Below are 18,699 nucleotides of genomic sequence, written 5' to 3' on the forward strand. Positions count from 1 at the left end.
GGGCAAGATGATTGAGAGTTTAATCCCTAACATAATTTAGAGTTGCCCTTAATATTCAGAATAATGACATATCATGTAACTGAACTTGTCTGGGAGTTTGGGCAACAGTTGTATTTGTCGGCACAGCAGCTACAGGTATTCCAGAAAGACTTGTCTGGGTCTTTGGTGGTCATTATCCTAAAAGCATGGCTTCATACAGTATGTTTGTGAGTTAGTAAGGTATTTATACAGAGCCCTACCTTAGAGAGTATCTATACAGAGTCTTACCTGGATTCAGTCTCTGATATTAAAAAGCCATCTTGGGGAGGAATGGCTTCCTTCTCTGGGATTTTGTTTTCTGTTATCTTTTTTTTCTCAGTAGGCTTTGTGGCCAACCCGGGGCTTGAACTCACAACCCCTAGATCAAGAGTTGCATGCTCTATCAACTGAGCCAGCCTGGGACCCTGGTTTTCAGTTATCTTTAAATAAAGGGGTTGAACAATATATTTATAAGATTCATCCTAGCCCTGAAATTTGGTGATTTTGGCAGAGATTGTGTGATGGATTCACTTACTAAGCAGTGTGTAGTTGCTTAAACATATCATTTGATTGATGTGATCTGAAGTTTGAACCATGTCTTTATCAGGTTATCCCAACACCCTTTTGACTGTGTTGTCCTTCTCTTCTTTGCTCGGATAGGACAAAATTCCTTTTTACTAACAGTATCAGGAGCTGAAATTGGAGTTATCATCCCTCTGTGTTAAAGAAGTCCTAAGGCTTCCATTTCTACTGCACTTGGGGCAAGAGATGTTGGGGAGCTTGCCTTTGGCCTCTGTGCCCCATGGATGCCAACTACATGCTCCTCCAAGGTAAGGGCTGAATTATTCAGCTTCTCTTATTTTCACCCCTACAGCGTGTGCAAGTCAGCTAGTGTTCAATAAAGATATATAAACACCTAAGAATAAAATGTCATTGTCCTTAATTTCCCCCCAAAACCACTAGGTGTCGCCTTCATCTCAAAGAAACTAGGCCCCTCCTCTCTGCACACCTACACCCCTCCCTCTACTCTTGGAGCTCTCAGTTTCTTGGCACTGTGGTTTCCGGAGAAGAGGGTTGGAGGGGGAGACAAACTGTGGCTCTCTGAAGGGGGAGGAGAATAGATTTATGTACATCTCCTTTATGACAATTTGAGAGAAACTCCCCAAGGTCCTATAGCAGCCCCTCCCAGCAACCATGATATCATCCCTCATAAGCTGTTCTCAGGATCAGATTGGCATGCCAGATGGGGGTATCTGGGGAGAGCCTTCTAGGTTGTAGGCTTGGGAGCAGGATGGAACCCAAGGGGGATACAGTGGGCTTCCATTGGCGGGGAAATGTTCTGCTTAGTCAGCCCATGAGCTGTTATCAGGTGCAAGCCTGGGCTGTGCAGGGAGACAAAGAGGGGAGGCTGTTCCTGGGCTGGGTCCCTGGAGCAGATGGTGTGGTAGAGGCCCAGCAGGCTATGGTGGGCCTCTGAGGGCATGGGAGGGCCCAGAAGGGAGCATGGGGAAGGAAGAGGGAGGTTGGAGGGCTGAGGTCTAAGGAAGAAGGAGACCAACCCATGGGCTTTGTAAGGGCTCAGGCAAAATCAGTCATCGGAGTCCCTTGGTCCTGGAGGCGTCAGTCTTCCAGGTAGCAGGCATGTGTTCCTGGTGAAGGAGTGAGAGGTTCCTGGCAATGAGAAGGGTGCTCTGGTTTACTAGGTGGAGAACAAGTGAGGATACCAAACATTTGGGGATTCCTGACTGCTTCCTGGAGACGGGAGCGTTGGAGGGACTCAGGGGAGTGGAGAGGGGACTCTAAGAACAGCGGGATGTGCGAGTGGGGAGAAGAGAAGTTCTGGGCTCGCGGCCCTGTGCAAGATGGGGAGAGAGTGGCGGAGCGGGCCGGGGCTTGGGGGAGACAGAAGTAGGCCCTTGAAGTGAGCGGGCGCCCGGGAACCTCGCCTGCCTGCCAGGCCCTAGCGCGGAGCCCCTGAGCTGTCCCTGGATGGGTTGGAGACCTGGGACGTCCCCGGGCGCCGGGGTAGGGGGTGGGGGGGGAGACAGCAGGCGCCAGAGGGTGGGGCGGGAGGGGGAGGAGGAGGGGCCGCGGGGGCGGGGGCGGGGTAGGCGCGGGGCGGGGGCGGGGGCGGGGGCGGGCGCGGGCGCGGGCGGCCTGCCCGGGGAGTCACACTCGGCCGCCGCCGCCGGCGCAGCGAGCGGAGACGGGCCGGGCCGCGGCGACCTGACCTGGACTAGCGGCGCGCCTGGGGGCCCAGGCGGGGGGCGGGAGGAAGCGCCGGCAGCGGCGGCCGCCCGGGCCCAGGAGGAGCGGAGCACAGAGGAGCTGGGACACGGGCGGGGCCGCCGCAGCTCCGGATGGGACCGGCGCCCTGGGCCCGTTAGTCCAAGCAGGAGCTTCAGGAGAAGCCTTCACAGGGAGATTTACCCCTGCCTTTCCCTCTCCTCCGGCCCAGGCCTCGCTTCGCTCCCCGCCCGCCCATGGTCCCAGTCCTTGGGCGGCGCGGGCCCCCTCCCACCTTGCCCCCTTGGTCCTCCTTTCCGCAGCCCTCAGCCCTCCTCCTAGCCCCTTCAGCGGTGAGGTACCCCCAGGCCTTTCCTTTGTACCAGCCTCCCCCCCACCCCCACCCCGTCCCACTTTTCCTTCTCAGCTTTATCAGGCTTCTCCACCTCTCACTGTCCCCATCCCCGTCGCAGGCCCCCTGGGTCCCTCCCTTTTCCTGCCACCCAACTCAGCCCTCAGTCCTTGCCCCAGGCTGGTAGACCCACTCCTTCCTCACCCATCCCCGGGGGGCTTCCTGCCATCTGCTCCTCTCCCATCCCCACCACTTTCTGTATCCCAGCCTACCTAGCTTCTCCTCACTTCTCTTCCTGGCCATCTTCCCCAGGTCCCAGGCTGGGTGGTGCTTGTGCCTCCCTGGTAGGCCAGAGTGGCGCCAGGTTCTGGGGGCGGGGGGGCTGCTGCTTTCTCCCCATGGCACTGCCATCACTCCTGCTGTTGGTGGCAGCCCTGGCAGGTGGGGTGCGTCCTCCCGGGGCGCGGAACCTGACGCTGGCGGTAGTGCTACCAGAACACAACCTGAGCTATGCCTGGGCCTGGCCACGCGTGGGTCCTGCTGTGGCACTAGCTGTGGAGGCGCTGGGTCGGGCACTGCCCGTGGACCTGAGGTTTGTCAGCTCTGAACTAGATGGCGCCTGCTCTGAGTACCTGGCACCGCTGCGCGCTGTGGACCTCAAGCTGTACCATGACCCCGATCTTCTGTTGGGCCCCGGTTGCGTGTACCCTGCTGCCTCTGTGGCCCGCTTTGCCTCACATTGGCGTCTCCCCCTGCTGACTGCCGGTGCTGTGGCCTCTGGTTTTGCAGCTAAGAATGAGCATTATCGTACCCTGGTGCGCACTGGCCCCTCTGCTCCCAAGCTGGGTGAGTTTGTAGTGACATTACACGGGCACTTCAATTGGACTGCCCGTGCTGCCTTGCTGTATCTGGATGCTCGCACAGATGACCGGCCTCACTACTTCACCATCGAGGGCGTCTTTGAGGCCCTGCAGGGCAGCAACCTCAGTGTGCAGCACCAGGTGTATGCCCGTGAGCCAGGGGGTCCTGAGCAGGCCACCCACTTCATCCGGGCCAACGGGCGCAGTGAGTGTGGCCCAGGCTATCTGAGGGTCAGGGGAGGAGGGTCGCTGGATCCCTGGAGCTCAGCGCTGGGGAATTGTAGATGGAGGTGGGCATGGAGGAACTGTACATGGTGGTTGGGGTCGAGAAGCACTTGTGGACAGAGCACCTGTGAGAAGGTTGAGGCATTATATTAGGGGGGCCCATGGACGGCACAGGGAGATGTAAACAAGGGATAAGATTTAAGATTGAATGAGAAGTGAATCCTGCATCAGGGAAGAATGTGGGATTGCGGGGGAATTGAATTTGGGGAGCAGTATGAAATTAGTGCTCGAGTAGTGAATGTGTGTCCATCTGTGAGCAGAGACTTATGAGATTGGGACACCAAGACCCCTTGGTGGCAGAAAAGGAGTGAGGACTCCATAAATGAACCTTTGGGTTTAGCAGATTTGTTTGGGAAAGACAGGGAAAAGCTGACACTGAGAGAAATTTTGAGATGTCAGTGCCTTTGAGGCTAGGGGAAGGCAGGGCAGAGCAGGGCAGTGAGGAGGGCTGGGTGGGGTGCAACAATCAAGAGCTCTGTGAAGAGGAGGGGCTTACAGCTGATAGCTCCCTTCCTCTGGGGTCTGGAGTCAGACTCTGACCTCTGCCAGATGGTCCATAAGGCCTGAGGGTCCTTATGACATAGACTCCCGGGGGAAGGGATGGGGAGCATATGTTGGGTGGTTGATAGGTTAGGGCACTTTCTTCCTTGCTAAAGATGGAAGTGCAGATGGTTCAGAGAAGAGGCTGTTTGGGGACTTTCTCAGAATGTCCCTCTGTCTTGTACCCGTTCCTAGTTGTGTATATCTGTGGCCCTCTGGAGATGCTGCATGAAATCCTACTTCAGGCCCAGAGGGAGAACCTGACCAATGGGGATTATGTCTTCTTTTACCTGGACGTCTTCGGGGAGAGTCTTCGTGCAGGGCCCACACGATCTACAGGCCGGCCCTGGCAGGACAATCGTACCAGGGAACAGGCCCAGGCCCTCAGAGAGGCCTTTCAGGTATCATTTGAGCCAAACATGCATGAGGGGGAAGAGGAGCTTCTTTGGAGATTCTCTATCTCTTATAAGACCCACAGAAACTCCAGAACAGGGCAGGAATTATGAGCTTCTAGGAGTGAAATGAACAGAGGCTTGTTGAGTTTCATATCATGCTTTCTTACTTGTCCACTTTTGTGATTCCCTCCAGCACTACCTCCCAAGATCCTGGAGCACTCTCTTAAGTCCCTTTAGTAGACTATACTGTGAGGGAGAAAAGTTCCCAGAAGAGACCTGTCCCCAGGCCCTGAGAGGACTTCCATTCTTTCTGGACAAACGAGGCATGATGGTGGTACAATTAGTTACAAGAATGAGAAAGAATATGATTATGTGTCTTGAAACAGAACACTAAGGAGTTTAAGGAGTTCAGGGGAGGGAGAGTCAGTGTGAGCTGGGTTTAGGGAGGCCTTCTTATAAAGGAGTGAGAATCTGTGGTGACTTGAAGGATAGATGTCATATTTCCTAGTCTGAGTGGGGAAGAGGATCCAGGCAGCCTGAGGAAAGAGACAAAGATAGAAATGGGCCTGTTTGGGGTACCGGGAAGGTACTGACCTGCCCAGAAAGAAGGGTTGGCTTGAAGCAGATACAGGAAATAATGTTGCAGAGATATAATCAGGTTAAGGAGAGCTCTGAACCTAAGATCAAAGCACTTGGACTTGAATGTAGGGTCCTTGAGATTTTTTTTTTCTTTATCTTTCTTTCTTTCTTTCTTTCTTTTTTTTTTTTTTTTTTGTAAAGAGAAATATAGAGACAATTCAGGTAGTAATCCTACCTGAAGAGGAAGAGACCAGAGGCATTAAGACTGCCTGTATGTGGGTCTCAAATGGCATGAAGTGATATGGGTTCGAACAACAGTGGCAGTAGTAGGAATGGAAAGAAATGAATTGGGGCACTTGGGGAGCTAAGTGGGTTAGGCGTCTATCTTTGGCTCAGGTCGTGGTCCCAGGGTCCTAGGATCAAGCACCGCGTTGGGCTCCCTACTCAGCAGGGAGTCTGCTCCCTCTCCATCTGCCCCTAACCCTGCTCATGCTGTCTCTCTCTCAAATAAATAAAACCTTAAAAGAAAAGGAAAAAAGAAAGAAATGAATTTATGAAATAATTTGTAGGGGAAATTGATAGGACTCTGTTCATTTCACTCCTCTGCTCAAAACTTTCAAGGACTTACTTGGTACAGAATAAAGCCTTGACTCCTTATCATGACACTTCAGACCTTCTACAGTATATATTAGCCTGGTTTTTCAATCTTGCCTCCTAGCATCCTTCACACCCAGTATTCCAGCCAAGTGACCTCTCTCAGTCCCCCGACCCCTGGGCCTCCCTGTCCTCTTGCCTTTGTGCTTTCTGTGCCTTATTTCTGGAATGCTCTTCCTTCTCTCATTCCAAATCTTTGCCTCTTCATACCCATGCACTGTTCCCTGATTTTCCTACCAATTTTTCACTAATTTATGTATATGTGTTTCTTATTTATCCAAATCCCTCCTTTTCCTGAAAAGGATTTGAGGTTACATATGGGATAACTCTAAGGTCTTTTCCCCTGGGAATCTTTGAATCTGAAATTCAGTAGATGTGTACAAGGGTTGGATCATCTTCTCCAACAAGTAAAGTTTTACATGGTGGTTATTATATATTTGGCTGTACCTGTGAATGGCATGTCAGGGTACAAGTCTGTGACTGTCACACTTGACTGTGGGCAGTGGCAAGACAGGTTGTGTTTATGGTGTAATTTTTGCCAAAAACAACCTTCTCACCTTTGTCTCGATAATGTGTATGTTTTCTTTAAGACTCAGATGAATTATTTCCCCTTCAGGGAAACAATCCTTGAATCTCCAAGGTTGGAGTGAATTTCCTATTCTTAACTCTGTATCCTGTAGAATTTACCACATTATACAGTCTACGTTTGATTCATCAGAAGATTGACTCATTCTGTTAGCATCTACTGAGCACCTATTATGTCCCAGTCACTGTGCTAGATACTGGTATACAGTGGAGAACATAATAGATGTAGTCCTTGCCTGGAGCTTACATTTAGTAGGATAGACAGACACTAAATAAACAAATAAATACAAACATGGGACAACTTGCAATGAATGTTACTAAAAAAACAAAAAAACCCACAAAAAACAAAAACCAAAATTTTAAAAAAGCCTCTCATGAAAAAGGAATAATGAGGGAATTGTACTTTAGCTAGTATAGTCGAGGAAGAATAGGAGAGTCATAGAGAGACTCTAAAAGGCTATGGAATCTGTACTGTTTTGGGCTGTATTCTTTTTGTGGAAGGAATACCCCTCTTTTTCATCTGGAAATTGCTACCAGTCAAGGGGTCCCAGTACTTAGGGTTGGGGGAAATGAGATTTAGTCAGCTAATAATCAGATAAATTAATTCTCAGTCCTCCCACTTGCTGCAGGTGTTACTCGGTTAGAAAAACAAAGGGGGATTTTGCTATGACACAAGAGGAGGAAAGGGGGAATAGGCAGTTAAGAATATGCTAAGGGGAAAATCAAGGCTTTGGGGTGGGGTGAGGGTAAGAGGGTAATGAGGTATTTTTCAGGAGAAGCTGCTTATTCTGTTCCAATGCTGAAGCAGGGCAGGGCATGAGGAAAGTTGGATGGTCAGCTCCACCCAAGGATTAAAGAGCAGAGAGCTCTTACCCCAGAGATACCTGGCCTACTGGGGGAGAGGTCTCTGAAAATAAGTATATTGATATGATTTTTCTGTCTCTGTAAGCCATAGCTGATTGATCATGCTCAACTTTGTATTCCATTCCTAGCACATGCCTACTGAATTGAATTAGGGTGTGTGTTGGGGAGAAGCGAGGATAGGACTAGGAATTCGTCTACAGAAGAGTAGTACTGTCAGGTACTATACACCAAGATGAACAACCAGGGTAGGAAAGAATAAGTAGATACAATAGAACTAAATAAACAAATGACCAGACTCTAAGGATCCAGAGGCCCAGGTTGTACGTTCGAGGACTTTGGGGTCAGAGACCTAGGCAGAGGTCACAACCTAGGTGACCAGCAGATAGCATTACAGAGGGGAACACCAGTGGCTAGGATGGAGTAAGTGCTGAACCAAGGACTCTAATGCAGTATCTCTTCTGGAGACTATTCTCCGTGGGTTTAAGCCACTGTTCACAGCTCCTCCTGCTGTGGCAGGAGAGGGCCTTAAGTGTAGGCCTCAAAGCCAGGCTGGCACCTAGGTGCACTTCTGGCTTCACCTACAGCTACACCCATTTCTGGCAGCCTTTGCTTGTTTTTCTCTCACCTGGGGTCCACTGTGAAAAGGGACACCATCACCTACCTTTACCTTTTTCTCTCTGTGCAGCCCTGAGCAAGCATAGAAGTTCTTTGGGGGTTTCTTTTCTTTTCTTTTCTTTTCTTTTCTTTTCTTTTCTTTTCTTTTCTTTTCTTTTCTTTCCTTTTCTCTTTTCTTTTCTTTTCTTTTTTTCTTTCCTTCCTTCTTTCTTTCTTTCTTTCTTTCTTTCTTTCTTTCTTTCTTTCTTTCTTTCTTTCTTTCTTTCTTTCTTTTTTTTTTTAAGTAGCTAGTAACCACAGTAAAACAGTCTAGCATAGCAGTTTTCAAAATGTGGTCTTGGAATCCTGGGGGCTTCTGAAATCCTTTCAGAAGGACCATCAGGTCAAAACTATTTAAACATGGTCCTAAGATGTTTATTTGCCTCCTCACTCTTCTCCCTCTGTGATTGTACAGTGCAGTTTTCCAGAGGCTATATGACATGTGATGCTCTTATCACCCTGGCAGCTGTAGGTGTACTTGTGTACTCTTGTGTTTTAAAAATTTGTCAGTTTTAATTTCTAAAGTGGAAATATTGATAGATATAATCTATGTAATCAAAAGCTCTTTGTGGTCCGTGGTCCTCAGTAATTTTTAGTAGTGTAAAGGGGTCGTGGAATCAAAATGTTTGGGAACTGCTAGTCTAGCAAACAGATAAACCTAGAGAATTATGAAGTATTTAAAAAACATTAAAAACCTATTATCAGCCTTTATATTGAAATGAAAATTGTGTTAAGCCCAATCTTTTTGAGCTCTTTTACTGATTTTTATACATTGTCAACAATATCCTAGTCTTCTATTGTACTTATATTCTTAATACAGGTGTTACTGAACAAACCCCATCCTCAGCCTCCTTCTCCTTTTATTTTTTTATTTATTTTTTTTATTTTTTTTTAAAGATGTTATTTATTTATTCATAGAGACAGAGAGAGGGAGAGGCAGAGACACAGGCAGAGGAAGAAGCAGGCATCATACAGAGAGCCTGACGTGGGACTCAATCCAGGGTCTCCAGGATCACGCCCTGGTCTGCAGGCGGTGCTAAACCGCTGCGCCACTAGGGCTGCCCCTCTCCTTCTCCTTTTAAATTTTACCTGAGGGTGTGAGTATTACAAGTGTATGATCAAGGATCCAAATGCTCCAATAAAAATAATTACCTTTTGAAGAAAACTATAGTCTAATGTAATGAGTACATATTGGAAATCAACTTTATTATTTCCCACCTAGAATGAATTGATATAAAATAAGTCATATATATATATATGATTTATCTAATGTCTCTGTGTCCACACGTGTTTTCAGTGACAAGAATGAACAAAACTGGTAGAAGTGAGTAGATTTTAATCTATCATTCCGCAAAATGCATTGATTGGAATGAAGTCTTCCCCTGAAGTTGCAATGCCAATTTCCCATCCAAGGCAGAGGCTGATCTCAGTGATTGCACAGTCTGAGGTGTAGGCACAGGCCAATATGTCCAGCAGCCAAGGAAGGGAAATGTGTGAGGTCGGTGGGTACCAGGCAGGCACCCTAGTGAGGCACTGACTTGGATTGCCTGGGTGGCTCAGCGGTTGAGCATCTGCCTTTGGCTCAGGGCCTGATCCTGGGATTGGGGATCGAGTCCCACATCAGGCTCCCTACATGGAGCCTGCTTCTCCCTCTACCTGTCTCTGCCTCTTTCTCTCTCTCTGTGTCCCTCATGAATAAATAAATAAAATCTTAAAAAAAAAAAAAGAGATGCACTGACTCAAGGCCACTGAGATGTGAGCATGGCTGAGATCACATGTGTCATTTGCTTATCTATGAAATGTGTGTAGGCATATGACTATGTGTTTTCTCTGTGACACATGTCTCTTACTTAGTGACATATAGGACCATGCCAGTATGGAGGACAGTGCTGCTTATGGTGGCTGTTCTACACACGTTAAGTGAATGAGCCCACAACTTTTCACAGTTGGAATCATTTTCTCTGAGGATTTCCCTCACATGTCATAGAACCTGAAATCTGTTTAATTCACTGGGTGGAGGTGCTGTGTCCAAGTGGCCCAAATGAAAATATAAGTACTTTACTGATAACATTAACCGTAATTAACACCTTAGAGAGGAGCTGTTGATCAGTGTTGTCCTTGATAGTGGATTAGGTATCCAGAAAGGATGGGATGGAGCAGCTGTGAGTGCTGTGGCAGCCAGGCAGGGAGGCTAGCTGGTGGCAAGGGGATTCATGAAGATGAGGGGACAGGTTTGGGGGATGGAATTGATTTCATCTGTTTCCCAGGCTCCAGAACCATGCACCTTTCATGGAGGAGTGCCACTCTCCTCTTCCCAGATGTATTAAACATACACTGCACGTGTATCACACACACAGGTGCATACACAACACAGCGCTTAGTATCCTTTCAGATTCTAAGAACCCTTCCAGATTCACCTGTGTGTATTTGTACCATGAATATTTCACCAGGCTTCTCTGTCCTACTTCCTCTCTTCCCCATGCCTATCTTGAATCCTGTTCACTCTTCCCCATGTGCTATTGGTACAGACAGTATTGGTGATCACTTACCGAGAACCCCCAAATCCTGAGTATCAGGAATTCCAGAATCGTCTGCTGATAAGAGCCCGGGAAGATTTTGGTGTGGAGCTGGCCCCCTCCCTGGTAAGTAGATCTCTTCTTCCTGAAAGTCAGGCCAGCTTGGATGAAATCCTCTTCTCCCTAACTCAGCATCAAGCCTTGGCCATGGAGCCAGCCCTATCTGGGGACTATCTGCTTTCATCCAGTATTTTTCCTTCTGCTCTTCTGTCCAGTGAGGTAGGGGTGGCATCTTAGGAATGAGAGGAGGAGGGATGCCTGGGTGGCTCAGCAGTTGGGCATCTGCCTTAGGCTCTGGGCGTGATCCCGGGATCCGGGATCAAGTCCTGCATTGTGCTCCTTGCAAGGAGCTTGCTTCTCCCTCTGCCTGTGTCTCTGCCCCGCTCTCTGTGTCTCTCATAAATAAATAAATAAAATCTTAAAAAAAAAAAGAAAGAAGGGGAGGGAAGAAAGCAAACCAGAAGAGAGAAGGAGTAGAAAGAGACCCCAGAGATGGGAGATGGGGGCTGGGGAGGGTCCTGGCAGGACATTTGGAGAGCACTAATGATGTTGCCTCCCCTAGATGAACCTCATTGCTGGCTGCTTCTATGATGGGATCCTGCTATATGCTGAAGTCCTGAACGAGACGATACAAGAGGGAGGCACCCGGGAAGACGGACTCCGAATTGTGGAGAAGATGCAGGGACGGAGATACCACGGTAACGAAGCGGGTCAGGTGGAGGCCAGAGCACCACTGTCAGGCCTGGGAGTGGAGTGGGCAGAAGAAAACACTGGTGCTAGGGGCGGAGGAAGAGTCAGGAGGGGTCAGAGAACATGGTGGAGGCGGACGTGTATTAAGAACGAGGGCCGGGAGGGATCTGAGGTAATTAGAGGAATGGGAGCGCAGGAGAGGGGCCTAGGGTGGATCTCAAAGGAAGGGCTCCTCGACCCGGGATCGAATCCCACGTCGGGCTCCCGGTGCATGGAGCCTGCTTCTCCCTCTGCCTGTGTCTCTGCCTCTCTCTCTCTCTCTGTGACTATCATAAATAAAAAAAAAAAAAAAAAAAAATTGAAAAAAAAAAAAGGAAGGGCTCCTCTTTTCTATCTTAGGTGTAACTGGCCTGGTTGTTATGGACAAGAACAATGACCGAGAGACTGACTTTGTCCTGTGGGCCATGGGAGACCTGGACTCTGGGGACTTCCAGGTGATGGGGGCAGAGGCAGGGAGGAGACGGTGGGCCCTGAATATCCAGCTTTCCAGGGTCCAGTGGAGGCAGAATCAGGGGTACTAAGGCAGGGACTTGTGTTTTGTTTTTTTTTTGTGGGAGCACTATCCTGGGTGGGTGGGAGGTGGGGGAGAAAGCAGCCAAACCCTGGAGTCTGGGGGAGAGGCTGGTGGGAGCAGGCCTGTGGGCCCAGTTTTCTCCTTCCTCACAGCCTGCAGCCCACTACTCAGGAGCTGAGAAGCAGATTTGGTGGACGGGACGGCCTATTCCCTGGGTGAAGGGGACCCCCCCCTTGGACAATCCCCCCTGTGCCTTTGACTTGGACGACCCATCCTGTGATAAAAGTGGGTGTGTGCGGGGGGCTGGGAGTAATCCTTCCTCCCCTTACATTCTTTCATCTCCTCTCCCTGACTTCCCACCCCCATCCTTAGCTCTGTTTTTCCCTCTACTTGTACCCCACCTCTGCCTATTTTCCCTCAAGTCATCTGTCTGCTCCCTGCACCCCGAGCACCACCCCTTCCCTGTCCACAACTCCACACAGTCTTTCTCAGGGTCCCCTCTGGACCTTCTTTCCTTCTTTCAGCCCCACTTTCCACTCTGGCGATTGTGGCCCTGGGCACAGGAATCACCTTCATCATGTTTGGTGTTTCCAGCTTCCTCATTTTCCGGTGAGTTCTGGGCTTCCCACTGACCTGCCCTCTCCATCCCACCGCTCAGGGTTTCTGGGGGTTAGTGGGCCTCTCGGTTTGATGGTTATCTCTTAGGCCTAACCCCTTCCTCTCTAGCCTTTCTTGTGAAGCTGTCTTTTAGCCTACGTGTTGTTTTTCCACTTTTGGTCCTAGACTGGGTGTCCTAACCAGGTGTTTTGAGTGGGGTCTTACAAGGGTAAGGGTGAACTTTGCACAAATGCCACCATTGTAAGAAGGACCTTTTTACCTTCCACCTCTGCGTTTTCAAATGAGTACAGGGCACATATGCCATACGTAGAGAATGTACCCTTCCCTGATAGTCCTGCACCAAGTCCCAACTTGGGTGTGATAGTTGCAGCTTCAGGAACTGCAGGGAAGCCCCCGTGCCCCCACCATCGGCTCACGGGGTGGTAGGATTGGGCTTGCCAGTCAACTGAGGTGTGCAGTCCTTACAGAAAGCTGATGCTGGAGAAGGAGCTGGCTAGCATGTTGTGGCGCATTCGCTGGGAAGAGCTGCAGTTTGGCAATTCAGAACGATATCATAAAGGTGCAGGCAGTCGCCTCACGCTGTCGCTGGTGAGTTCTGGTCTCAGCTGTCCCTCTGCTTCCCTCTGAGTGCCTGTCCTTTCGTACCCTGGACCTTTCCCAGCACATTGGCTTGTAACGATAGCCCCTGCTCTGCCACCATCATCTAATGTTCCTTTCATCCTTCCGCCTCCATGTTGCCCTTGGCCCCAGCGGGGATCCAGTTACGGCTCGCTCATGACAGCCCATGGGAAATACCAGATCTTTGCCAACACCGGTCACTTCAAGGTGAACAGTCATCCGCTTGTTCTGGTCCCCACCATTTCATCCTGTCTCATCCCCATCTGTCACCTCTTGCCATCAACCTCTGCCCCTCATAACCTTCCTTTCTGTGTCTAGCTGAGCTCCTGGATGTCCCCACACTTCTCCAGGATTTGCTAGCACCCAGGAACCCCTGATACTAATTTCCCTTTCCCCCTTTCACTCCCACCACCAGGGAAATGTTGTCGCCATCAAACACGTGAATAAGAAGCGCATTGAGCTGACCCGGCAGGTTCTGTTTGAACTCAAACATGTATGTAACGGTGTATGAGTTAAGGCTGAGGGGTAGATAGGGATGGAGGAGAGGAAAGGGGGAAGAGGAGAGGGGAATAGTAACCTTGGCTAGGAAGGAAAGGGGCTTATTTATAAAGGATTGTAAGTTGCAGGTACAATTAAGAGTAAGGTCCTGTCATGTAGTGGTATATTTCTGTATCTACTTTTTCATCTCCTTCAATTCTTTTTCTCCTCTCCCATCTTTGGTTGTTGTTGTTAGATGAGAGATGTTCAGTTCAACCACCTCACGCGCTTCATTGGTGCCTGCATCGACCCTCCCAACATTTGCATTGTCACTGAGTATTGTCCTCGTGGGAGTTTACAGGTAAGGGAAAGGTAGAGATTCTAGGGATGGGGGAGATAAGTACCTGATAGCTAGTGGGACTAGGATGGGTACATAATCTATTTCATGTCACTACCAGGATATTCTGGAAAATGACAGCATCAACCTGGACTGGATGTTTCGTTATTCGCTCATTAATGACCTGGTTAAGGTAAGTCTTCCTTGCTTTTCCTTAAGAGTTCATCTGCTATAAATGCCTTTCTTTCTTCTTCTTTTTTTTAAGATTTTATTTATTAGAGGAGGGGGGGTAAGGAGGAAGGGGCAGAGAGAGAAGCAGACTCTGCTGAGCAGGGAGCCTGATGCGGGACTTGATCCCAGGACCCCAGGATTATGACCTGAGCTGAAGGCAGACGCTTAATGACTGAGCCACCCAGGCACCCCTAAAATGCCTTTGTTTCTTGATCTTTGCTTTCAATTTCTCCTAGTACTTTGAAAGTCCCATTCTTTCCAGTTCCCCTTATTCCTATGGTTGGGTAATAATGGGTAAATAAAGGGTCTGGGTTTTTTTTTTTTTAATTTTTATTTATTTATGATAGTCACAGAGAGAGAGAGAGAGAGAGAGGCAGAGACACAGGCAGAGGGAGAAGCAGGCTCCATGCACCGGGAGCCCGATGTGGGATTTGATCCCGGGTCTCCAGGATTGCACCCTGGGCCAAAGGCAGGCGCCAAACCGCTGCGCCACCCAGGGATCCCGGGTCTGGGGTTTTTAATTGGGGGAGCTTTATCTGCTGCAGAGAATCCTGCACCTGTAAAGAATTTTTGTTTTCCTACCTTAGATATCTCAGATCCCTCGCCATCATCTTTTTTTTTTTTTTTAAACCTCAAAGAGTTGATGTTAAGATTTCTTAGCAGGAAAAAGATGAATGGGGTCTCCAATCATATTTCTCTTTTGTTTTTTTCCATCATTTATTCTCTGACCAATATTTGGCATAGCTGCTCTTTTTTTTTTCCAGAAAAACAAATTTAAAAAAGAACATTTACTAGCAAAACTAAGAGAAACCAAAGATTATACTAAACCTTTGGTATCTTCCCATATATTAGTTTTAAGCTATTTTCAAGTGACCCAGTGGTCCATAGATTTGCAGACATATGAATTTGAATCTTGCATGGGCTGTGATTCCTACAGCCAGTGAACTAGCCTAGTGGGTCACTTGTATCACACCTGAAGCTGGCTTTGGTTTTTCTGTTTAATTCTCATGAAGTTATTTAAAAGTGTGTGTGTGTGTGTGTGTGTGTGTGTGTGTGTGTATGCATGTGTGTGTGGTGTATGTGTGTGAAAATTTGCCATCAAATGAGAGAAAATATTAGGTAAAGTTGATGTGGTGGCTGACTGATGATAAATACAAGAAAAACATGACTCTTGAGATAATTATGATTTGATGGAAAAGTGATTTAGAACAAAGCCAGAAGCCTAATCCTTTCTGTATTCACAAATTTGGTGATTCCCAAAGGTTTTGTTGCTATCAAAAAATAAAAAGGAGGAGTTCACAGAGACTAGAGTTATGAATTGTTTAGGTCTGGAGCTAAATATTTAGACAGACAGAGATGTTTTGGTTAGCATACAGATCACTGCATCTTTTTTCTGTTCCACCTGAGCTGACTTGGGTGGGTGCCCAGGGTTTCATTTTGGGAAGCACCACTCGGTCTTCTTAGGAGCTGCCTTAAAGTCCCTCATAGGCTAAGGTTTTTCTCTCTGGCTCCATGCCTGTGGAGGCAGGTTTTACTCTTCTGGCTTCTGCATTGGCTTGGCAGCTATCCTCTACTTTCTGTTCATTTTCCAGGGTTTTACTAATTTACTATTTTCTCTACTTTCTCTCTGGCCCAGTAGATTGCTTTCCCTTCCATTCTGACTTGCCTGCCTACACGTGGTTATATGTTAAAGTTTACAACTGGGTAGTCTTCCTTGGTGCATCTAGGTATTCTTGATACCTGGGTCTCTAGCCATGGCTTCCTAAGTAGTGGCGATACATTTGAGGCCATCATGGGTGTCAGTCATGTCATTCTTGGATTCACTCTCATAGTTCTGTTCAATATCAGAAGACTGACTACCCTTTCCAGGGTAATGACTGATAGCTCCCCTTGTCTCCCCCCCTTTTTTAAAGATTTATTTATTTATTCATGAGAGACAGAGAGAGGCAGAGACACAGCAGAGGGAGAAGTAGCTCTCTGTGGAGAGCCCGATGTGGGACTTGATCCCGGATCCCAGGATCACACAGTGAGCTGAAGGAGATGATCAACCACTGAGCCACCAGATGTCCCCTTGTCCCTCCCCTTAAACATTTCTCCTGTCCCTGGTGCCTAGTGCCCATATACTGTTTATGATACCAAGAACGGATGACTCTCCATTTGGCCTGCTTCTTCGGGTAGGAACTTACTGTAAAGGATGCCTTTCAAAAGTAACTCATTGCTTTTATGGTCCTGAGATCTTTAGACAGCTAACTAATGGAGAAGGGAGCGGGTATCATGAGCCAGATACCATCCAAACCCATGACTTGATCTGTATCCTGCAGGGCATGGCCTTTCTCCATAACAGCATTATTGCATCTCATGGGAGTCTCAAGTCCTCCAACTGTGTGGTGGATAGTCGTTTTGTGCTCAAAATCACAGACTATGGTCTGGCCAGCTTCCGATCAACTGCTGAACCTGATGACAGCCACGCCCTCTATGCCAGTGAGACTTTCCCCACAACCCACTTTTATATTGCTCCTCTGGCCTTGATCATTTCCACCTGGGGTGGGGGGTGGGAGAGGGAGATGGAATGACAGTAAAATGGGGAGCATTATGGGCTTGGGGAATACTCTTTTTGAGGACCTGGCCAGTCTGTTTCCTCTTTTCAGAGAAGCTGTGGACTGCACCAGAACTGCTCAGTGGGAACCCATTGCCAACCACAGGCATGCAGAAGGCTGATGTCTATAGTTTTGGGATCATCTTACAGGAGATAGCACTTCGAAGTGGTCCTTTCTACTTGGAGGGCCTGGACCTCAGCCCCAAAGGTGAGAGTCAATCTACTACCCATAGACTCTTCTACCTGCGGAACTCTGTTCTTCATTCAAACCCTTTATCACCCTCAGAGATTGTTCAGAAGGTCCGAAATAGTCAGCGGCCATATTTCCGGCCTAGCATTGACCGGACCCAACTGAATGAAGAGCTAGTTTTGCTGATGGAGCGATGTTGGGCCCAGGAACCAGCTGAGCGGCCTGACTTTGGACAAATTAAGGGCTTCATTCGCCGCTTTAACAAGTGAGAGGGCACTAAGGGGCAGGGGCTCTCCAGGGATAGAAACCTCATCAGTCTTGGTAGATGAGGTGGGGCTGGGAGGCCAAGAGAATGGGTTGGGTAGGAAGTCCTTGGAGTCTTCAGAATCCAGGAGCAGCTACCATTATCCTGGCCTCCCCCACAGGGAGGGTGGCACGAGCATATTGGACAACTTGCTGTTGCGCATGGAACAGTATGCCAATAACCTGGAAAAGCTGGTGGAGGAGCGCACACAGGCCTATCTGGAGGAGAAACGCAAGGCTGAGGCTCTGCTCTACCAAATTCTACCCCAGTGAGACTTGGTCACCTTTCTCAAATTTTCCTTTGGTATTCTACTCTGTTGGGTTTTCCCTGAGCAAGCTCCAGAGAACTCACTTCCCAGCTCTTAGAATCCTTTGTTATATCTTGGCACAGTGAGCCTTTCTGGCTGTAGACCACATGTTTTAATTCTGTCTCCAAATAGCTATGCTGCCTTCTTCCTGGCTTCCCATTCCTTCTTCTTAGGACACTGCTCTATGATACCTTGCTTTAGCAAGTGGATGCAGAACAATCCCAACTTGAGACATTTCACCCTCATCCCCAAGGGGCCCCTTCCATCCCCTCCACCACTGAAATACTTTGCCTTGAGCTAGTCTGTAATGTCTTCCCACCCACCTTCCTTCTCTTCTACCCAGCTTAGCTTTCATGTTATGCATTTCTGCTCCCACCATCCCATCCTCATATTCTGAGTTTGGCCCTTGCTTCCTAGTTCAGTGGCAGAGCAGTTAAAACGGGGAGAGACTGTACAGGCTGAGGCCTTTGACAGTGTTACCATCTACTTCAGTGACATTGTTGGCTTCACAGCTTTGTCAGCAGAGAGCACCCCCATGCAGGTGAGAACCATGAGTGAGAAGTAAGGGTGGGATAGGGATCTGGGGGAGCTTCACTGGGGCATAGGGATCCTTGATAGGAGGGGAGATTCATTTTGTTCTGGAGTTCCCATATTTTGTTAGGACTTACGGGTTAAGAATTCTTAGAAAGTTAGGCTCAAGTCTCAGGGGCTCTACTTTCCCATCTTTGTTAGGTGGTGACACTTCTTAATGACCTGTATACCTGCTTTGATGCCATAATTGACAACTTTGACGTCTACAAGGTGAGAGCTGGGGCTACCCTCCTCCTGACACCACCTTGAAAACCCAATCTCCCTGAACTCTACACACCTTACCTTGCTTTATGGTCATTTTGTCCTCTTGGGTCTCTAGCACCCTAGTACTGGGTGCCCTTTGTAGACACATGAGGCTTTGGTACTCTAATTGTACATTTCAGTCTAAAGTCTTGTGAATCCTTAGGCTGCCCTAATCGGAACCATCACAGGAGTTAGCCTCTATTTGCCACTTTTGCCTTGACATATAAATACAGCCTATCCATCTTTTCTCATCTCTCCATCCCCTCTAGGGGATGATTTATTAGGGTGAGGGACAAGCTACCTTGTAAAAAAAATTATTGAAGTCATTGAATTGG

The 18,699-nt window shown here is 48.4% G+C and overlaps 1 protein-coding gene across 10 annotated transcripts in view; it reads left to right on the forward strand.

Moving 5' to 3' along the window:
• NPR2 (natriuretic peptide receptor 2) overlaps positions 1-18,699 on the forward strand; it is a 58,086-nt gene that overhangs the window by 37,317 nt on the left and 2,070 nt on the right. For 4 of the 10 annotated variants that reach the window (XM_077912467.1, XM_077912468.1, XM_077912469.1 and 1 more), the window contains 19 exons: positions 679-848; positions 3,386-3,661; positions 4,477-4,682; positions 10,541-10,654; positions 11,151-11,286; positions 11,678-11,772; positions 12,005-12,137; positions 12,377-12,461; positions 12,929-13,058; positions 13,221-13,295; positions 13,504-13,581; positions 13,822-13,926; positions 14,024-14,095; positions 16,455-16,614; positions 16,782-16,937; positions 17,016-17,184; positions 17,345-17,491; positions 17,948-18,071; positions 18,263-18,331. In XM_077912467.1, the coding sequence (XP_077768593.1) occupies positions 821-848; positions 3,386-3,661; positions 4,477-4,682; positions 10,541-10,654; positions 11,151-11,286; positions 11,678-11,772; positions 12,005-12,137; positions 12,377-12,461; positions 12,929-13,058; positions 13,221-13,295; positions 13,504-13,581; positions 13,822-13,926; positions 14,024-14,095; positions 16,455-16,614; positions 16,782-16,937; positions 17,016-17,184; positions 17,345-17,491; positions 17,948-18,071; positions 18,263-18,331 (2,358 nt within the window). In that variant the 5' untranslated portion in view covers positions 679-820. Of the gene's footprint in view, positions 1-678; positions 849-2,224; positions 3,662-4,476; positions 4,683-10,540; positions 10,655-11,150; positions 11,287-11,677; positions 11,773-12,004; positions 12,138-12,376; positions 12,462-12,928; positions 13,059-13,220; positions 13,296-13,503; positions 13,582-13,821; positions 13,927-14,023; positions 14,096-16,454; positions 16,615-16,781; positions 16,938-17,015; positions 17,185-17,344; positions 17,492-17,947; positions 18,072-18,262; positions 18,332-18,699 lie in introns of those variants that run through there. The other 6 variants (XM_077912461.1, XM_077912462.1, XM_077912466.1 and 3 more) reach the window with 6 other exon arrangements.

The sequence above is a fragment of the Canis aureus genome, chromosome 10 (genome assembly GCF_053574225.1).
Source record: "Canis aureus isolate CA01 chromosome 10, VMU_Caureus_v.1.0, whole genome shotgun sequence".
NCBI lineage: Eukaryota > Metazoa > Chordata > Mammalia > Carnivora > Canidae > Canis > Canis aureus.